Source organism: Crocodylus porosus, unplaced genomic scaffold, assembly GCF_001723895.1.
Source record: "Crocodylus porosus isolate Cpor-Errol unplaced genomic scaffold, CroPor_comp1, whole genome shotgun sequence".
NCBI classification, from domain to species: Eukaryota; Metazoa; Chordata; order Crocodylia; family Crocodylidae; genus Crocodylus; species Crocodylus porosus.
In genome coordinates, this window is record NW_017728931.1 from 64,277,455 (window position 1) to 64,299,986 (window position 22,532).

Below are 22,532 nucleotides of genomic sequence, written 5' to 3' on the forward strand. Positions count from 1 at the left end.
AAGAAGAAAAAAAAAAAAAATCAAACTAAAGTTTTCCATCTCTGTGGCCAGGAACTGCATTTTCCTGAGAGGCTCTAACACCAATCCACAAGCTGGGCAGGAACTACAGACTATAACTCTAGATGTTAATAAAAAACATTTGGCTACACCACATGTTTGCATGCTCAGCAGAACTACTTTATGTTCAACCATGATGAAAGATTCTATATTCTTTTATTTTCTCTCTCTCAAAACTGTGGAAAAATTTATCTTTGGAAAGGGGAAATTGTAAGTCCAGTTTTAGAACAGCAGCATGAATGTGAATGAAATTTAGAATCAACTTAAAATGAAACCTAAAATTAGCATCAGATCCTGCAACTATTACTTAAGCCAACGGTTCTGAACCTTTTTCAGTCGACATATCCCTTGGTCTCAGAGTAAGACTTCACATACGCCCTTTCAATGGGAAATTAATTTTTTTGGCCCTTCAACCTGTGTTAGACAATGTATGAAATATATCTCGCGTACCCCCTGATTAGGCTTCATGTACCCTCGGTTCAGAACTGCTGACTTAAGCCATTTGCCCCAGTGGTACTTCTAAGAACAGAAGAGTTTTACCACATATGATTTCTCCTCTAAGTTCCTTAGGAAAGCAGCTTTACAGCAGTGATGATGAGGAAACTGATAAAGCTAAACGTTTCTTCAACCTCTGACTCAGTAGTTCCCAACAATTTTAGACACAAGGCACCTCTCAGTAGACTCGAGGTTCCCCTCAGAAAATGCCAGTCTTACTTTTCAGTCGTTTTTTGGCTACAGAAAACTAAATAGAGTAATTCTTCTGTGGCAAAGAACTCAGAAAGACCACAACAGGTCAGAATGTTTTTGATGCTATAGATTCCTTTTTAAGATCTTTGAGTTTATCTTATGTATAATATTTTCACACTTAACAGTGCTAACACTGATGCATCCTTGAAAGGATCTCAAGGCATCCTGGCTGGGAATCACTGATTTAACAAAACAAGAACCAACCCTTGTTCCTGGGGTTTCAGAAAGTGCATCTCACTTCCATTCCCCATTAATTTTATTCCTGACATCCCAATACATGTCCAGAGCCTGGCTGTGTCCAAGAGTAGATATCAAAACATCTTGAGGAAAGGTGTTCTTATGAGACTTCTGACCTAAAAGGATGGAAGTAGTACCAGAAATCACATCTATCTTCAAACTTGTTTAAACAGGCATTACAGATGGATGTCACAGGAAAAACACAAGAGGCGGACCTCAAAGGGTCAAGAAGGGCCCCTGGAGGCCAGCACAACCCCAGGGGAGATGCAACAAAAGGAAAAATAGACGAAAACTCCTTACCTGCAGCAGGTACCACGGTGGGACCGGAAGTGGCGGTGGGACCTGCGCAGCTTGTTAGCTGTGCCTTTTTGAAAGTGCGGCCAGCTGGAGAGAGGAGGGAGAAGAGCCGACACGGGGGAATAAGAGGTGTGGCCAGTGAGGTAGAGGGAGATAGGAGGCTGAGAAGGAGCATGGGGGGAGTATCCCCAGGACCCCTCTCGGAGGAGGGGGCGAGTGAGAACACCTCCCACAGGGCAGGAGGCTGCCCCAGAGGTCTCCAAGAGAGAGACGCCACTGACAGACCAGGGGAGACAGAGGTGGCCAGGCTGTATCTCAACATAGGAGCCCAGGAAGAGGCTCCAGAGACCAGATGGGCGAGTGAGGTACCCTGGGGGGAGCCCTGAAGAAGAAGAGAGATCTAAGGGACGCAAGGTACCGAGTCAAGAGGGACATGCAGAAGCATAGCCCAGCTCCAGGGATCTTCCTAAGTGGGAGGTGGATGGCCATGACAGCAGCTGAGGCTGCTGAAAATAGAATCGAGGACCCAAGGTAACCCTTCTGAGGAGAGCTGGTATTCCAAGCCGGAAGGGACGTCGAGGGTCTGTTTAATGTATTTAGCACTAGTGGGAAAAAAAAGGGGAAGAAGGTGGCACCAAGGGAACAGCCTGTTGTGGGGCCAGGTGATTTAGGCCACGTTATTACCAAGCTGCCTAATGGTAGTGATTAGTAGATCATGGGTGTTGTAGATAGCTTTTGTTATTATTTTCCTTTTGTTGTTGTTGTTGTTTCCGCTTTTGGAAAAGGTTCTGCCAGATAGAGGACCCAGATGGTCAGGGAGGCCTATAACGGGTAGCTCAGGATTCAGGCGAGACCTGAGGTAGGGTCCTGGAGAGGGGAAAACTAGGATACCCCACAAGGGATGGCAGGCCACAAAAGAACATCAGCACTCTGTAGTGGCTGGGTTCAGGGTGAGGTACAGGGGAGGCTGGAGCCTCACAGAAGACTGCTGCCCTAAGGCCTTGGATAGACGAACCCTGGTGGTCGGACCCCACCACTGAGTCATCAAAGTTGTGGCAGGCGGGATTGGGGATAAGACTACCCAGGGAGAGACATCAACGTCCTGAGACCAGAGGGACGGAGCGAAGAACTGCCCTACATAACCAGAGCTGAGCGGCACGGGACCGAATGATCAAGGCCTGACAGGTGCAATGGAATATTTTGCATTGGTATCCTCTGAACTTCTAGATCCCTATCTAAACTTTGCACATCAGTAATTTATACCAATAATCTGGCAGCTTTTCATGTGTTTGGAAATACAATGTCTGCTTCCTGTTAGATTCACATTAGGCAGAGCAATTTGAATAAGTGGTGCAAAGAAAAACACTTTGATGGAAGTGTGGACTCCCCTCAAGAAACTGTGTTGAGTGTAATACTTAATTGTATTTTGCTCATTTATAAATATACAATAAACTTGCAATCAATCTGGATAGCAAACATGCACACACACAAGCACCAGAAGCAAAAGTAGACTTCTAAAAGTTGGTATGGGGAAAATCTTATAAATATAGATTATTGCTTCAAGATTTAGATTCTATTAAGGAACTATCTAATAAGTGATTGACACTGTACATCACAGAAAGGATGAGTAATCAGAAACTGAGATATCTCATCTATTGGCTCATTATGGTGTACATTTTAAGGGAAACTAAGGGTAAAAATGGATTTAAGAAGAATCTCATGAATTTAGTAGAACAAAATTGCAAAGATTGTGGTGACTAAAATCAGCAGGTATGGATCACTCCTGCAGTTTGCGGCAAGGATCAGTGTTTCCAGACATGGGTTTTGTTGGTTTTTCCCTAGTCCTACAAAGTAGAAAGAGTCCTTTTGCTAGTGGATTTTCCATTTTTTTTTTATATATTGCCTGTTCAACTTGACTTTTATTTAACAAAACTGATTTATGAGTTTTACGAATTTTCAGATAAATCCAAAGGACTAAAGAAGATTTGGGACAACAGCACTGCCAATCATGAAATTTATGAAAACAAAAACCTATCTCCATGTTCCCCTCCTGAAATATTTTATTTCTAGGAATTTTTTTAGACAAGCTTTCCAACTGTATCAAGTCACTATCCAAATACAATTGTGAGATCATAAAATATTTTGTTGTTACTATATCAATCATATGTCCTCAACATATTTAAAAAAAGATATGCTTCTGTTGTTGTATTCTTTCTTTTTTATGTCCTTGCAACAAGGTATTCAGCAGAATTTGCAGATTTGTCAGAATCTGACAAGGCTACACTGTAAGCACTTCTGCCATGGCCTCAAACCTGTGAGATCTGGCATGTCAACCAGGCACCTTAGTGCCCATGTCACCCCAGCCTCTGCTGCTCTTTTATTATAAATGGGCAATATGGGATAATATTGCAATGGTGCTTAATCTCTCTGGCCCCATAGGCTTGATGAGTGGCATGAGACTGGTCCACAGGACAGATCCCATATACAGGGTCAGTCTGTGGGCATCCAGCACAGGGGAGTGGTCCATGGGTGTGATCCAGCATACTGGGCAAAGGACAGACATTCAAAAAGCCTGAGCATGAATTGATTCTATCTTTGCAGGTTAGTCTAACCTGCAAAGACTGAACCAGTTTGCAAGTGAATGGACATTTCCTTTTCATTTCAGAAATGTAGGCACATGTCTTCAGTGGCTCAGGCCAGAAGCATAGGGGCACTAGAGCAGCCCTCCCTTCCCTTTCACAGGGAGGCTGAGCTGGGGAGGGACTGGAGGAAGACGGGGGGCGGCGGGGGGGGGAAGGCATGGCCAGGCCCTGGCAGGCCTGAGTATGACTGAGGAGAGATTTAAACCCACACCTTGGCCTGCAGGGTTTGGAGGGTGGGGGAAGAAGAAGCATGGCCAGACCCCTGTGGCTGGGGGAGGGCATTGATTATGAGGAGGAGGACAATGAGGACAGGTGAGTTCTGCCCACCCCAACAGCTCCCTTGCTGCCAGGAGCAATCTGAGCACAGAGAGCTGCCCAGCCCCAGAGGGAGACTCTTCCCCCTCCCCCTCCACCACAGGGTGAGAAGGGGGCACTGGTGCCAGGGGGGAATCTTCCCCTTCCTCTGCTCTCCCATCACCACAGGGTGAGGAGGGGACTCTTCCCCCTCCTCTTCCTCCACCCCCTGGCACTGGGTGGGGAGGGGGCCCTCCCCCTACTCTGTGGGGTGGTGGGACTCTGTTCAGTACTGGGGTGGACTCTTCCCCTCCTACTACCCCCCACCTCTTGCTGCCATGGGCCTGGCAGGGGGGCTCTGTGCAGAGCTGCCTGGCCCTGGAGGGGGACTCTTCTCCCTGCTCCTGCCCCCTCCCTGCCCCAGAAGGGGAGTTCTGTTTGGGGCTGAAGGGGGACTCTTCCCCCTCCTTCTCATCCCTTCTTGCCCCTCTCATCACCATGGGGTGGGGTGGGCTCTTAGTGGGGGTCTGGCTCTTCTGCCTGGCCCGGCCCCAACCACCTGCAGCCCCTGGGGGTGGCCCCACCCCTGCAACCTGGCCCAGGCCAGCTCAGTGACAGGGTTGCTGAGCCCATCAGCTGTGCAATCCAACACAGCATGAACAGCCAGTGGCTGGCTGGACAGCGAGCTACCCGGGCCAGCTCAGAAGTGCTGTGGGGGCTTGTGGGTCAACAGTGAGCCACTGGGGTGGGTGACTGCTGGGCTCCATGCTTGCCAGTGGTTCCAATCCAGACCAGGTAAGCCTCTGGCCAGGCAGTGCTGAGCCGGATTGCACTAAGAACAGGGCTCAGCATCCCTGTCACTGAGCTACCAGCACTGAGGTGGCCCTGACCCCATGGCCCAGCCCAGGCCACTGATGTGGCTGCCTCAGATAGGGTTCAGGTGGGCTGGGATCAGTTGCAGGTGTGGGGCCAACCCCAGGGGCTGCATCTCAGTGACAGCCATTCCTATGCCCAGGCTAAGCTGGGCCAGGCCAGGCAACCCTGCACCGAGCCTCCTTTCCCTGCCCTGTGGCAGTGGGGAATGAGGGAGGAGAAGAAAGAGGGGAAAGAGTCCCACTGCAGCACTGAACACAACCCCCCTTCTGGGGCAGAGTTAGGGGAGAATCAGAGGTGAAGAGTCCCCACCTGGGGCCAGGCAGCCCCTCATACAGCCCTCCTCCCCGCCCTGCAGTGGGAGGGCAGGGAGGAGGTGAGGCTGCTTTACCTTAGGTGTAGTCCTCTGCTGGGAAGGGGGTGGAATTAACCCCATCCCTGTCCCCTTAGCCTTAATGGGGCCATGCTGGGACAGCTGTGGTCCCTGCTAGTGAGACAGGGAAGGGAAGGAGGGAATAAACCCCCTCCTGGGCAACCTAACAGACTGCTGCCCTTCCCCATTCCCTTGGTGCTTCAGCAGTGGGACATGGCCAGATGCCATCCCAGTATGGCCCCCTTAAGGTGAAGGGGGCAAGGACAGAGTTAAGGTCTGCCAGCAGTGGCCACTCTCTTCATCTCCACTGCTCCCTGGCAGACGGGAAGACCTCAGCTGTGGTGGGGGAGAGGGGAAGGAGGGAAGAATTAACCTCCTTCCTGTCCCTTTGCCTTAACAGGGTCATTCCAGCCAGTGTCTTGCCATGTCCCTGCCCCTGCTCAGGCTAGAGAGCAGAGGGGTGGGGCCAGCACTGCTCTCCTGGAGCAGAGAGCCCAGCCCAGAGAGAATGCTGGGATGCTGGGGGACTCTGGCTAATCTAGGACAGACAATGTATAAACTGGTTTGAGTTCCATCAGTTAAGTTACATTCAACCAGGTTTATTTCAAACTGGTTTAGGCCATTTTGAAACTGGTTAATATGCACTGAATTTATGTTCTGTTACGGTTTTAAACCAGTTTCTGATCACTTAAACCGGTTTACATGTACTGTCTGTCCCTAGCCCTGGTGTGCACAACAACGCACTAGTTTCAGCAGCAGTACAACTCTATGTGACAGCCTTCTCCTGCAGCCAGATGTGGCATGTAGTAAACCCCAGCATACTGCCTTAACCCCATATGCTGTATGTGGCTAAAGACTGAACACACACCAATTCAATCTGGCACATATGTCATCTGGACCATAGAGCTCCTCATGAGTCTGGAAATATGGTGGCAGAGGAAAGGTAGCCAAGCAGCATTAACACTGCTGCTACCCCCCACTGCCAAATTTCAGAACCACTGGGGACCACCATCAATTAGATGAAATGGCTGTGTGAGTCAGGTCCAGCCTGGAAGCTGAGCATGACTGTGTTAGATTATATCCCCGCTGTATGTTTATAAATCCTAAAGCCAGAAGCCTCAGAAAGGAGGTGTCTGTCTAAAATGTGCAAACAGTGCTAGAAAGTTCATTTGAATAGCATACCTATTCACAATTCCTCTGTTGATGATCCATCAGTGGCCTTTTTCTATTGTTAAACAATGACATGTATTGTGCCATTGTTGAAGTTTTTGTTCTTGTTGCACAACTACTGTCACACAGCTTCTATCCATTTCATGTCACCCTGAAAATATCACACACATTCTGTCTTTTAACCTCCAGGCTGTACAGAGGATGGAGCAACACAGATTGAAAGGATGGGAGTACCTTTGTGGTGGGTATGCTGCTATGTAGGTGAGCGTTGTGCAGAAGTCGCACATCAGACATGCCTCTATCAGGGTGAGCTCTTTGCATACAACGTTTCAGGTTTTTTCAGTGTCTTGACATAGATGTCTAAGTTTAATCTTGCTGCCATAGAAATTAAGAAAAAGAACACCTTCCATGTCTATGCCTTGCTTGTAGTTAAAAACTAGATTTCATAGACATTAGGGCTGGAAGGGACCTCAGAAGATCATTGAGTCCAGCCCCCTACCCGAAGGGCAGAAAGTCAGCTGGGGTCATAAGATCCCAGCAAGATAAGCATCCAATTTACTCTTGAAGGTGTTCAATGTAGGTGGTCACCCCTGATAAACTTATAGGTGGCCATCAGATCACCCCTGAGCCTGCGCTTTTCCAGGCTAAATAGCCCCATGCCTCTCAGCCTGTCGTCATAAGGTCTGTTTTCCTGACCTCTGATCATGTGCATGGCTCTTCATTGGACTCCCTCAAGCTTCTCCACATCCTTTTTGAATTGTGGAACCCAAAACTGGATGCAGTACTCCAGCTGCGGCCTCACCAAGGCCAAGTACAAGGGGAGAATGATGTCCCGGGATTTGCTTGAGAAGCATCTATGGATGCAAGCCAGCATTTCAGTTGCTTTAATAGCCACAGCATTGGATTGCAGGCTCAAGTTCATCTTGTGGTCAGTGATGACCCCCAAATCTCTTTCTTCCGTAGTGCTATCCAGCGTAGCACTGCCAAGCCTATAAGGGTGCTGCAGGTTTTTCCTCCCAAGGTGGAGAACCCTGCATTTTTCAGTGTTAAACACTATCAGGTTTTCATCCACCCATTTGCTGAATCTGTTCAGGTCAGCTGGATCGCCCACCTGTCTTCAGGTGTGGATGCTTTGCCCCAGAGTTTGGTGACATTGGCGAACTTGGCCAGTCTGCTTCTGACTCCAATGTCCACATCATTAATGAAGATGTTGAACAATATGAATCCAAGGACAGAGCCTTGGGGGACCCCACTGGTCACAGGGCACCATGATGATTGACTTCCATCAATTACTACCCTCTGGGTCTGACTATGGAGCCAATTTCCCAGCCAGTGGATCATGGTGGACTCAAGGCCACAACTGGCAGTTTCGCCAGCGATCATGGGATACCAGATCAAAGGCTTTTTTGAAGTCAAGATATATGACATCAATCTCTTGCCCCTTGTCCAGGTCACCTAGTCGTAGGAGGAAATGAGATTGGTCAAGCAAGACCTACCTGCAACAAACTCATGCTGGCTATCCCTCAGGATTTTGGCATCAGCCAGTCCATTAAGGATGGCCTCTTTAATAAACTTTTCTAAGACCTTCTCTGGGATAGAAGTCAGGCTGATGGGCCTACAGGTAGCCGGATCCACTTTCCTCCCTTTCTTGAAGATCAGCACCACATTGGTCTTCTTCCAGTGTTCGGGCACTATACCAGAGCGCCAGGAGTTCTCAAAGATCTGTGCCAGAGGCTGGCCTATGATGCTCGCCAACTCCTTGAGACCCTGGGGTGTAGATTGTCAGGGCTGGCTGATTTGAAGGTATCCAGCCTCTCAAGGTGTTCCGTCATGAGGTCAGCATTAATGGAAGGCAGGGGATGTCCCTCACCCGGATCTCCCTGTCCCATGGTGGGCATAGGCATCCCATGGGACTGATGAAAGACTGACGCAAAGTACCCATTTAATAGGTTGGCTTGTTCCTAGGCATCAAGTTGTCAGTTGTCCCATCTAGTTCAGCAGGGGTCCAATGTTGCCCTTGCTTTTCCTCCAGCTTCCCACATATCTGAAAAAAGGGCGTTTTATTGTCTTTGATGCTCAAAGCTAGTTGGAGTTCAGTTGCAGCCTTGGCTTTCCTAGTTTGCTCCCTGTAGGACCAGACCAGTGCAGAATATTCTTCCTTGGAGGTGAATCCCATCCTCAATCCTTTGTAGACCTTTCTTTTTAATCTCAGGTCTGCTAGATACCTGGAGAGCCAGGGGGGCTGCTGTGCCTTCTTGCTGCCTTTCCTCTGAGATGGAATAGAATTAGCTTGTGCATTGAGGATTGCTTCCTTGAGGAGCAGCCACTCTTCCTGGACTCCCCTCCCCCTGGGGTCATGGTCCCTTAGGGCCTCACTGACAAGCCTCCTGAGCTTGTCAAAATTGGCTTTCCTGAAGTCAAGGACTTCCGCGTTGCTGACTGACTTGCCAGCTTTATGGTGGAGGTCATCGGCTCATGGTCGCTGTCACCCATGTTTCCATCAATCACTAGGTCACTGATTAGGTCATCCCCAGTAGCTAGTACCAGGTCAAGCAGTGCTTTACCTCTCATTGCTCTGTAGACTTCTTGAGTCAGGTAGAGGTCATCCACGCACAATAGGAAGCTCTGCAACTGCTCGGATTTTGCTGAGTGATCTTCCCACGAGATGTCTGGGTAATTGAAGTCACCCATGACAACCATGGTCATGGAGCATGCGGCCTCAGCCAGTTCCTGGGTGAACTCCTGGTTAAGCTCTTGACTTTGGATGGGAGGTCTGTAGTAGACTCCCACAGTTGTGTCCCCTGTGCCATGTTCCCCACGGATTTTAACCCAGAGGGTCTCCAGTCATCTACCCTGGTCGCCAACATCAGCTTGCAGGGACGCGTAGCTTTCCTTAACATAGAGAGCTACACCCCACCCCTCTTATGTATTCGATCCCTCCTGTACATGGTATAGCCATCTATACCTGTGGTCCAGTCATGGGTGGAGTCCCACCAGGTCTCTGTTATCCCTATGACTTTGTAATTATTTGCATTAAGCAGGAGGATGAGTTCCTCCTGCTTATTCCCAAGCTCCTGGCATTTGTTTACAGGCAGGCAAGTGTCCCCTTGGGGGAGGTATTACTTTCTGTACCTGACTCTATACGTACTTGCTCACCAGCAAAAAAAGGTTAGTGACAGAAAAGATACAGTGTTGAAAAACAGCTGGATATTCAGCCATGATATTCAGATTTTCTGTATAAATATATTTTCAATAAATATTTGGCTGAGAAAAAAAAAATAGGAGCCATTATTTTCTGACTGACCCTCGCATTTTCCTATTATTGTAAAAAAAAGCAACCAGTATAACATTTTTATCATAAGTCGTTGATAAAACATTGTACTTTGGTAATTCTTTCATCAAGTCCCAACATCAACTCCTTCCCGGATACAATGTTTACCATTCAGAGATGCATGTAGAAAAGCATATGACATTTTACCAATTAAAAAAAAACAAAAGAGGCATGTTTTAATTTTTCTGGGAGAATTTTTCTGGCTCAGGAGCCCTCCATTGACCTTCATGATACTTATTGAGCATACCTGTAAGAGTATATACTGAACCATTTTCCAAGTTCAAATTATTTATCAACCATGTTATTTAGGTTGCAGCATAGGCAACAGAATTCTAATTATATCTATTTCTCAGTGAAAGCTATAGTAGCTCGAGGTTGCCAAGTTTCACAGTCATTAGACATTAGGGCTGATAGGGACCTTGTAAGATCATAGGGTCCAGCCCCCCTTAAATTAATTCTTTCTTTTGAAGTATAAATAAACCAACAGGATTTTTCAGCATATGATAATATTAAAATTTCAGACATATTATTTACTAAAATTCTCTCTTTTTTTGATTTTTTTCTTCCTTTCTTTTTCACATTTCTTTATATAAAGAACCTAAAAGCTGTGATGCTCTAAATCCTTTACATACACTTTATTCCATATTGACTACGTAAAAAACAATCCAGTTTGCAGGTACATAACCCTTTGCTTCTTTTCCCTTCTCTTCTTTCTCCTTCTTAAAAAATGTTTTTCTATGCTCTCCCTCCCTTCTCTTTTTCCCAAGAAGTTTACAGGGGATCTGCCATTCCCATATGTACAGAATTGACTACATTATACAATTCAACAAACCATAAAGCTCAATACACCATACTTTTCAGAAATGCTGGTCTAAGTCAATACAAATTTTAACATAGCTTCTTGCCCTTCCCTTCTTTCCTGCCCCTGCCTAAAAGTAAACCAAGTATTCAACCTCTCACAAAAAGGTACTCTGCAAGATCAATCTCAACCTTGGCACTATCTTTTGACCTTCCATTTATTTCCATCTTGGCCAGGATTTCATCCTGTAACTTCCTTTGCATTCTGTATAATGCCAATATATTGAAAATCTTCAGACAATTGCAACCCATACTAGAAGGAGACCCAATTCTCAAAGAGCTCTTACCAGAACCACTTATCCTATCCTTTAAACAAGCACTGAACCTTGCCGACCTTATCACCAGAAGCAAACTTCTGACAGCCCAAAACACACCAAATGGATCCAGACCATGCCAGGACAAGAAATATACAACCTGCCAACACAGCTCCACCACCCCCACAATTACTACACCCCACAACAGAGCCATCAGTATTCCTGGATCTTACACCTGCAGAAATGTAATACATCTCATCCAGTGCAGCAAATTCCCTACTGGAAAATATGTAGGAGAAAACAAACAACAACCATGCACCAGAATGAACGCACACCAGAAATCTATCAAAGATAAGAATACACAATTACCTGTGGAAGCACATTTCTCACAAGAAAAACACTTTCCAATATACTCTCCAGTCTCTCAATTTGAATATTCAAAGGGAATTCACAGATGGGCCTACAAATGTCACTTTGTCAACCTACTAGATACAAAAAATGATGGACAAAATATATACATTATGACACATAACGTGCCTAACAACTGACTCCCCAGGTAAACCCTCCACTTTTTACCAGTTCTTCTCATTACCTTCCCCCCACCTTCTGTCTGCCATCCTTTGATTACATCAACAGTCATGCCCCCCTTCCCCCCACTGGTCACTTCAATTTACATTTTAACTTACCAGCTTTCTTGCATACATACCAGCCTCTGGCTACTTTACCACTACATCCAGAAAGAACACAGACCATCTGCAGATGCTTCCTCAGCCTGACAAAGAAATAATATGCTATTATGAACTGAGGCAGAATCATGAAAAAAGAACTGTCTGGTAGTGTGAGCAGGCAGCAATACCTCCTCAAACTGAATTGAAGCACCTGTAGTCGTTGTTTAGCCCTTGACTCTTTCCCATCTAACTCACTTGCCATGCCTTGAAGTTCCTTCAGTAATGGGGTCTCTGGAAGAGGGGCTCATCTCCAAGGTCAAAGTATTATCCAACAACAGAGCCACTGCATAACACTTTGAGTTTCTGAAAATGTAGCCTCTACTTCCCCTTACATCTTTATGTGTGCCTCTCAATGTCTGTGTTCTGTTTTTGGATCCCTTGCACTCTTCGCCTGTCTAAGGTCCACTCCATCTCTTCTCAGCTGCTCCCAGTCAGGCCTTTCTCCTCAAGCCTCCAGGTAGTCTTTCTGATGGGTTTTCATTAGGCTGGGCTGTTCTCATGCCTATTTTGTCCATCCCAGCTCTCACCCTTCTCCTGGGCTTTCTTGGTTCTTTCTATCAATTAAAAAATACAGCTCCTTGCCTAAGCACCAGCTTAGACTTCAAAGACTCTAAAATAAATGGCAGCAAACAACAGAAATGTTAATATCCTCACAACGATGGCTTGATTTAGTGTGTATGTCTTTTATTCTGGCACATTCCTACTAAGGTTGTGGGTCTTAGAAGATCCTTATAGTAAATAGATAGGTAACCCTAGCCTCTTTCTTTCCCTTATGTAGGCAAGTCCTGTGCAAAGGACAACAAGACTTTTATCTAAGTGTTCTAGTTTTTTATTAAGTTACATACAAACTTGCATTAACTGTTTTTGCCATGAGAGATCTTGGGTAGGATTATACTTTCTTTATTCTCCGGAACTTCCCTATTCCAGTAATTAACTGCAGTGAAATCAAAAGGACCACTCACAAAATAACCTCTTCTGCCACTCTGAATTTATGTTGAATAACTGAATTATGTTGAGTATTGAGAGTGGCATGATTAGATATTAATAAACTATTCACATCCTGACTCCAAGATCTGGGCTCTGAAAATAGGGGATTGAAGTCATACAATGGATCTGTGTTACAGACTGAACTAAACCTCAGTTGTATGGCAAAAAGATTCCCCCCACCCCACCCACCCACTGTTTCTTATCACAAATGTTTATATCTGAAGTCTGTGAGATCCAAGAGAAAACAAAGTAAAAAAAATCTAATCAAACAGATGCTGGCAGCTTGAAACACAGACTAAATATTTTCTATGGAAGATTTTGGAAAAACAAGAACAGGATGACTTTGAGGCTTTGGGACTGAATTCAAATGCAAAATTAGAAGTCTTTCTACCTCCAACAGTTGGGAAAACTGTAATCGAAACAAATTTCTCAAAAACAAGCAAATAAATTAACTCATTTAAGTTTGTCAGCTGTTATACAACATGAATATATCCTAAATAGAAATGTGTAAGGCAATAACCACAGCTGTGTTAGGAGCTGGTTTGCATTAGGCCATTTTTACTGGGCTCCAACCCTAATAAAAATTGTAGTAATAATGTTCGAAAGTAAATGTATTTCTGTATTCTATAAAGCATAACACACTGGCAGGAATCCACTAAACAACTATAAGGCCATATGTAGATGAAACGAGAGGCGTGTGTGCACAACACTTTAAAGCAGGATAAATGCCTTTGCACCACTTTAATTGTGTTGGTGTTTGCACACCTCAGAGGCACATTGCGCATTAATTCCAGGTGCTGTAGGAAATTTGGTGGCATAATGTGCCTTAAATGACTTGGGGCTCAGCAAACTAAAACTCCTTTGAGTAGTATGACCAGGTTGTGGTTACAGAGTAGCCAGATGTGCCCCTGGCTATAAGGGTCAGGAGATAGTCCTAAGATGAGAAGCAGAGACTGGAAAACAGAGATAGAAACTCACCCACCCACCCAGACAGCAGGCTGCTGTTAGGTCAAGGCTGGTACCCCAGAGGCTGAAGTCTATTCAGTGAACCAAAGCAGGGGTCTGGCCAGACAGAAAAGGAAGGCTAAGGCTAGGATAGCTGACAAGCCTTCAGAAATTCACAAGAGCACTGGGCAAATGGCTGGACAGAGGACCCAGACAGGGTGCCTGACCTGACTGGATGGTCCAGGTTACTTGTGAGGCCACTACTAGTCCCAGGAGTTTCCACTCCCCAACAATAAACAACAGCAAAGTCATGGCAGGAAAAAAATTGGAGGCATGGAAAGGCTGGAAGAAGGGTAGCTGAGTGGGGCAGCTGCTACCTGTATTACACTTATCTACTTGGTGTTTAGGAAATTTCCCACTCAGAGGGGTTTGTCAACATTTATCTTGTTTCTTCAAGTGGTTACCTTCCTTTTAAGTATGCAGCTATGGATTGTGTGACTTGAGTTGCAGCAGTGTTAAGGAAACTGGAGTACAGTGGCATCTGCTCAAAAATTAGTCAGGACAAAACTGTTTTCAAATGGTCTGGTGCAGGTTGCCAATAACATCTTTTCTGAATCATTGGTATTCTTAAAATGGGACTTCACTAGCTTTACCACAACCTTGATGACCACATTGCTTCGTAGAAAAAAAAACTTGAAGTGGTGTGGATAAAGTTGCGTTCTTTTACTAACATTGTGAACAGATAGGCCTGGGATGGATTGAACTATGGCCCATTATTATCCATGCAGAGCCCTTCCAGGTCACCGTGCCTCATAAAGAAGAACCCCATGTGATTAGTGACTGTGTTTGAAGAAAAATCTTTTAGCTTGGCAAGCCTAAAATAGTGTGAATGGTACTTGGACACAAAAAGATATCCTTGACTATTTGGTTGATGGCAGGAATTTGAATGTGTACTTCTGGAATGGAGTAATGAATATGGTAAATGTAGATGAATCCCAAGAGAATGGTACCTGCCAAAGCCAGGCATCAAGTGTGCTGAACACTGCATTTTGCATCTAGTCCACACTTGTTGAACTCTAGTTAATCAACATAGAAACTCATGTCTCTAGAGGCATTTGACATAATGGCCATGGACTCTCAATGGTTAGAAGGCCTATCAACCAGCTCATTAATCCCTTAGTAGACTAGTTTTGATACCTTTCATCAATGGAAGTGGCTCCTGACAAGGTTCTATGAGTACAAATATAAACTTTTTTTCTGCTTGATTATAAAGTTCTGTTTCAGTTTTCAATAGCTTTAGGAAATCTCAGACTGGGATTACCTTGAGCACCTTGAAACCTGACGATATAAAAACCTCTCTGTGAAGATGCGTTCATTGCTTGGTTTACAGCTCAGTAGAAATTTTTTGAGGTCTTTGATTAAATAGATGTCTTCCTATGTGCATGCCATCTTGCGCTACAGCTGCTCACTAAACATTTCAGCGATCTGCAGGGATGACTTCTCAAGTGCAAATAGTCTGTAGGCAGGACAGAATTTGAGATGAACCAGAACAGAACTGTACAACTTTAGGATGATGTTGATGTCACCTGGAGTCAATCTTGGAGCATAACGGCTGTGGTCCAATGACCCACTCAGCTCCAACTGGCAGAATATATCACTACCTCACATACACAAAAATTGTCCTGAGTGGCACATGCACACCTAGTAGGCCATTTATGTCACCTGTAGAGACCTACCAAATTCACGGCAGAAGTGGGCTGCGTGACAGCTCCTTTAATCTTGCAGCTTCTCCCACATACCCCTCCTGCCACTCGCTCCTGACCAGCAGGGAAATGAAAACCATGGTTTTAAATATGGCACCTTTTTTGCCTACCAGCTGGTCAGCAGCAAGCAGCATGCCCACCAGGGCCCCTTGAGGGGGCAAACAATTGGGGGGGGCAGTGTGGGCACATGCCACAGGAAGGGGGTTGAGTGCCCCCTGGGATGGGCGAAGCCCACTCCAAGTGGCTTCAGCCCATAGGAGAGACTAGCCTGGTAAAGCCTAGTGGTGGGCATGATTTACCTGCAGGCACCGGATCTGTGGCAATGGAGCAGCATGTGCTGCTGCCACTACATTTTACAAGTATGTGCTCTCTGTTTGTAGGCAGGTATGCAGGAAGTGACACAATAAAAGCATGCCCGGGGTGTCAGAGGGTCTGGGCAGGTGATCTGGATGGAAGCAGCCGAGAGAGCTCTCCAGCTCCGATGAACCAGATAACCCAAGATGTGGGGAGAAGATGCGGGAGCCCAGAAACAAAGAACCCAGAGGGGTTCTCATCCATGAATGTCTCAGCCACAGAAAGCCCGGATGACTCTGAGGTCCTGCACCCAGATGGAGGGAGCAAAAGGAACGCATGAGTGTGACACCCTGCCTAGCACCTGACAGAGCGTTCTGGAAGGGCTATACTGTCTTTGAGTTTTTCTTTATGGGCATCTGTCTAGCCCTGCCCTGGCTAAGGAGCTGAGTAAACTTTGAGTTCTATTGTCTACAAATTGACCTAAGAAGTGAACTGGGGGAATACTGATAATAATCCCAAAGATTATTGGGATGGACATTGCCCATCCAGGGTGATTACCTGGGATGGGAGTTGGCAGTGGTAGAGCTCTAGGCTCAGGCTCGACTGCCACCATGTGAGTGTTTCTTTTGGAATTACATTGTCAGTTCCATGACTGAGGGACTAAGTCTAGGACTGTTGTGTATTTATCTTACTTCAGGTTTTTACACAAAAGAGTTAAATTGAGTATACGAGTGATTTGGGATAGCAAAAGTCATGTTCGGTGATGCCCTACCTAGACAATCTTGCCCCATTATACGGGCCACCAGACAATGTTTGCCCCAACTAGCATCATCACGCACCACCTTGAATATCCAGTTGATGTGTGGATGGGGTGGAGGAGCTCCATAAAACATGCTTAAGAGCCTCCCTGAGGAAAAGATACCATCTATCATTGAAGCCTCCCTCCCTAGCGTTCTGTTCACATCAAGTCACAGCGGGCGAGTAAAGAGGGATTTCCCTTAAAGTAAAAGCTCCCAGTACCCAGTAAGGAGCAGACAGGGGACACTAAGCTTGTGACAGGTGATCTCAATGATCACACCACTCTCCTCAATGCTCTGACTGGGTACAGGGGGCATGGGGAAACCTGCAAGAATACTGAAAAGAGTAGCTTTCCCTGTATGCCCAGTGAAATGTCAAAATTAAATATTAAGAAGTACATCTGAATACACAGGAGACTATACCTGTGGTAGTCTTAGATTCAATAAACACTGTCAGGTATGATGACTCAGAAGGGAAAGATTACACATGAGGAGCAACATCTATATGTTATCTAGTTTGCTAAGGATATTTGCACTTATACAAGGAAAGTATCCTTCTTCAATTCAATTGTTGCTTACAGAAGCCTGGCTTAGGATAAAGGCATAGTTAAATGTTCTACACTGCAAAGGCAAAATAAATGATTATGGCAGGTTATTGACAGCTCTCCATTTAATCATTATAAATCCAGAGTAACTCAACTCATTTCCACTGAATTACTGCAAATTGGTATAACTGATCAGGATTTAGACAAAGTTAAAAGGAGCATATATAATCTATTTAAAAATATGAAGCTCTTGCTACATGGCATACGTTCCTTGTTACAGCTTGACTAGGCTTCCTTTTACTGTCATGTTTATCTTAACATTAGATAGCCTTTACTTTATGTCTATAGTTGAATATTTTTATCATAAAGAAAATCAAATTTAAATTTCTAAACATCTTTTAAGTTTCTAATGCCACGTTTTTGTGTGCATTGAAGTATATCCTTGAATAGCAGTAATGCATATAGTGTAAATATATTGCATGGTCTTATTTTGTAGAATTTATAATGAATAGACCCCAAAAGTAAAACTGTTCTTCTTTGTTCCTGATATTTATGAGGAATACTGATAGGCACAGTAACGTCCAATAGCATATATATATATATATATTTTTTTTTGTAACAAACTCTAGAACTTCTGAAAAATAACATTTGTTTACAGTATTTGTTTTCTTGGACTTCCCTTAGATCTATTTCTGCATAACTACTATCAAGGAGTTTAAAGGCCAAGAAACTTCTCAGGATGAGGTCTCCACTTGAATTATATCACCCTCCCACAGCCCCCAAATCCCACTGCCATTGGTCAGGGTCAAATACCACTGGCTCTGCATTCTGAGCAACTCTGTGCCATTTGAGAAAGTAGAAGCCAAAAGGTAAGTTTTAGTGCTTCTTTTCTTTGATTGAAGAATTGGGTTCTTAAAGTTGGAAAGATTTTTTTTTATGATATTTGTTTAACCTGTCCTTTAAAATACTGTGTAGATTAGTGATACTATTTACTTTATTTTCCATGGATATTTCTTAGTTCCTTCCTGTGAGAGGAGTACATAACCTTCACCAAAATATTTCATTTTTTACAGCTACAGTAGATGCCAATATAATTACAGTGTGTTCCAATATATTACATAATAAATGTACAGAGGCACACAAAGTAGCATAGTTAGAAGGTTATAAGCATAGTTAGAAGGTTATTTTTTTCACAGATATTATAATATTACTACTTAACTTACATTTAGTTGCCAATATTGCCTTTGTACATAAGATAAAGTATGTTAAAATCTTTTATATTTAGGAAAATAAATATTTTGAAAGTGTACTAAGCAAACTAAGTGTAAACCATTTTTAAAAGGTTAATGACATAGCATATTTAAAAATAGGAGTTGCTTAGACAAGTTTTCACAGGATAAAAAGACATTTGTCTGATATAGCAGTTCTAAATTTAGAGTTAGTGTACGACATAACTTATTGTTAGACCATTTGGGAAAAATTCCAGAAACGTACCAATTACAAATTGAGGCCAAATAACAACACTGGCAGATGTAGGGAACAGGAGAGAGACAGAGACAGCAAGCGAGCGAGCATGCAAAAACAAGCTAATATAGCTATTCTATCACTTCTACATAGTGTTATCACTTTTACATAGTGCAGTAGATTGGAGAAATCTAGGAAAGACTTCTCATCTGAAAAGCAGGAACTTTGATAATCTTGGAAGCCTGCACTAAGGAGCTGCTGTACAAACGAGCCTTGCCCAACAACAAGCAAATTGGACACTAGGTTCTCCCAGCAGCCGCTAAAAAAGTTAGTTTGAAAAAAGCAGCGGAGGGAAAAAGAGTGCCTTGTGCTGTTCACCATCCCCAGTGGAATTTCATATCCTCATGCCTAAAGCAGCTTCATAAAGACCTTCTTTCAAGTAACTGAAATTCAGTTGGTTACTCAGTGTATGAAACTTTGAAAGAAAACCATGTAATGATTCTTCTTAATTTCAAACACTGTAAAAACTATAAGCTTATAAAGAAAATAATACAACATGTACAGTCTTCAATGTACTATTGTCACACATCAAGATATGGTTTATTAGACTTAGTCACTATTACTGTCATGGCTTCTGTTGGATCAAAGTGAAGTTTAGGTAAAAATGTATGAAAAAAGAATGCTGAGTAGGACTACATGTACATATATTTTAGATGACATTAAGCCAAGCACAAAAGAGTAAGAGAATGAATGCTAGTATTCAAACTGAGTATACCTTCTATAGAATTGTATTAAGCTAGGGAACATTTAAATATGTGAAGTTGGGCGCACAAGTGAATATGCCATACTAGCACTTCTCATTAGAGATGGCTAGAGAAAGAGCGATTGGAGGACAAGGAAGAAAGAAAAAAAGGAAAGGAAAGGAGAATTCTGTCACTTTTGGATAGTGGTAAGAACACAAGTTTCTTCCTTCATTCCAACTACCCCCCATACATAGTCTAAGACACTGGTAAACAGTGAAGTACTTGGATTAAGCTACTTCAAGAATAGCGCCGGGAAATAATGGCTCTACTTCTTGTTGGAATTATTTAGGTTGACTGGTGCTATGGACAAAAGGATGGTATTCTGTTACTGAACATTTTAAGATGCCAACCATTTTTCCCGTTGTGTGTGTGCGCGCACACGCACATACACACACACACACTACACACCCATAAAGTAGTATGTGGCTTTTTGTTAACTTCTCAGCTGTTTATGGAGGAAGTTGAACTGAAATGGAGGAAGTTGAAAGGGAATCGAAACCCATTCCTCTTTCAGATAATCAGCATAGCTTTAATGAAGTCTGCAGGATATATGAGCAGAATTCTGACTGAACAGAAACTGAATGGTATATTAGAGTTTAATCACTGACCTATAAATACACTTTACAGGAATGCCACTAGAATACTAAGAAGTTCTTCAGCCTTCAGCTTCTTTCTTGCTATTTTACTTGCTATTCATGCTTGAATGAATTTTCACAGGTGATTTACATTCCTATTTATACAAATATTTTGGGTTTTTTTTCTCCTTTAGAAAAGGAAGAATGAAGACTCTTGCAAATATTTTTCTGGGATTTTTCATCTTTGAGGGCATTGTGGCTGCTCCTACCATTGATACACTAACTTATGACTCCGATTTATATGGCATAATACTTGGAGAGTCAGATAATCTATTTGACCATATTGAAAATGAACAATCTGCTCAGGCAGAGGTAATCTGAACTTCATTTATTCTATTTTTCCACATTGCACAGTATATATAGGTTTCTTCTTCCCCCTTAAGTATTCATAAGTAAGATAAGTCTGGTTTTATTGGCTGCCATGGCATACAAGCAAGTCAAAGGATTTCTATGGAACTTAATATAGAATACTTAATTCATGTGTATGCCTCATCTTCATATGTGGTCCAAGGTCCGTCTCCAATTGCAGTTAATATCTGTCATGATTTTCCCAGGTCTTATAATTCGGCTGCAGTACATTCTGTTGGCTCTCATAGGGGTATCAGTGTCTTAGTAAGATACCGAGGAAAAGAAGAAAATTGGGATATAACAAAACACACACGGCTTCCCATAGAGCAAGGCAGAAAAACTGCTGTGGTTGTATATCTATTTTATCCATTGGAATATGATAAGTATTTCAGTTCTTGTAGTGAAAAAGAGGTGAAGGTGGGAAGGAAAGGTAAGTGTAATAAGAGAAAAAAGAATAGAATAAAGATCATAAAGTAGAAAAACAATGAAAAAAAAGACTAAACTAGTTATAGTCTGATTCTACTGTAAGGGCTTAGATGAAACCCCAGTGAGGTACGACTCACTAATTAGAATGAAGGATCATGAATAAATATTAGATTTAAAGAATATAAACCTCAAATATGATTTGGGGGCTTTGTTACTTAAAAATACACAATTCATAACATTTATTTCTTCAGTGCTACATGATTTAGAGAGTGACAGAAGATGTAACTAGCACTTGGTACCAATGTCATAAATATTGGCCTGCAACCAGAGAGCTAAAGAATGAATAGGGCAATTGTAAACAAAACATAAACCAGATCTTCAGAGAGGGAAAGTAAATGCATCTTCACTGAAGTATGTGCTGAACCCCATCTGCAAATCTGCCTTAACATCATGAACACTTTCATAACTATGCTAATATATTAAGAGATAATAGGCTGTTCCTTTAAAAATAAGGTGAGAGATTTCTGCTAGCTAACCCAGAAACCCAGCAGACCATGAAAATGCTTGAGCAGGGTTTGCAAACTTTCAAAAATACGAAGTCCACAAGGAGCTGACATGCCTAGGTGAAATTTGTGATTCAGCTACAAACTACCAGCTTTCTTTCCATACAGGGAGTACAATGGTGGAAAAATCAGAATGTAAAAAGCTAGATCGGTTGCTTTTCATTTTTGTATACTTTCTCCATATACAGCTCCTGTTTATAGAACCATGCCTCTGGCATCTCTTTCCAGATGAAAGCATGCCCGCTGTCTTTATTTTATGTTGAGTACTATAAATTATGAGGTCTCTCTTGCTTAACCTGAACATGGAACCTACACCAAGACTACTGGGTTGGTTCATCAAACCTGAGATGGACAGTTTTCAGCATCTGGTCTTGCCTTCATGATGTTCCAGTTAAACTGTATCTGTCTTATGTACATGGTGATTAGTAAAGGTAAACCTCATGCACTTTGTTCTCTCTGAGATACAACCAAGTAGTCTCCCACCTAACTGGGGGTGGGCCTTTTAAATCAAACTTTCACAATGAAAGACAAAAATCTGAGTTCCTTTCAAAAATCTGCAAGGAAATACAGGGTTCCCTGTGCAGTCTTTGTTCCCAGTAACTGAAGAGGAGAATAGCCCCTTCAGCTCAGTCTCCTCACATCCTTCTTTAAGAAAATAAAAGAGGAGAGGGGTGAATGATAACTTTATTACTTCCTCTTGTCAGTCTCTCCCCCAGGGTACAGAGTCTCCTCTACTGAGATCATTCAGTCTTATTTTAAAGTCCTCAAGGGTGCCTGTAGACATGTCAGGAAGCTTCTCTGATGTGCTGTAATTAAAGTGTGTCAGAACAGGCTTGATTAATTGAGTCTCCTGGGGCATGCTAATTAGCTTGAGGTCTCTTGGACCATGGAGTTAGCATGCTCCAGCTAATTAGCATGCACCAACCAGCCTCTATATCTGGTGTCAGGGGTGCTTTGGTGGTGGGGGCTCTTTAAAGCTTATTTGATGAGCTTTAAAGTGCTCCCACTGCCATTTTGAAGCATGAGGATGCTGATACATGAGACACTGGTGCTTTCATTAGATCAGTCCTTGGAGTTGCTCTAATTCAAGCACCTCCTTCC

The 22,532-nt window shown here is 43.5% G+C and overlaps 1 protein-coding gene across 1 annotated transcript in view; it reads left to right on the forward strand.

Moving 5' to 3' along the window:
* The first annotated feature begins 20,236 nt into the window (after window positions 1-20,236).
* Window positions 20,237-22,532, forward strand: part of EPYC (epiphycan) — a 31,531-nt gene continuing 29,235 nt past the window's right edge. The window contains exon 1 of the mRNA XM_019544015.1: window positions 20,237-20,406. Coding sequence (XP_019399560.1) covers window positions 20,239-20,406 — 168 coding nt within the window. The 5' untranslated portion in view covers window positions 20,237-20,238. The remainder of the gene's footprint in view (window positions 20,407-22,532) is intronic.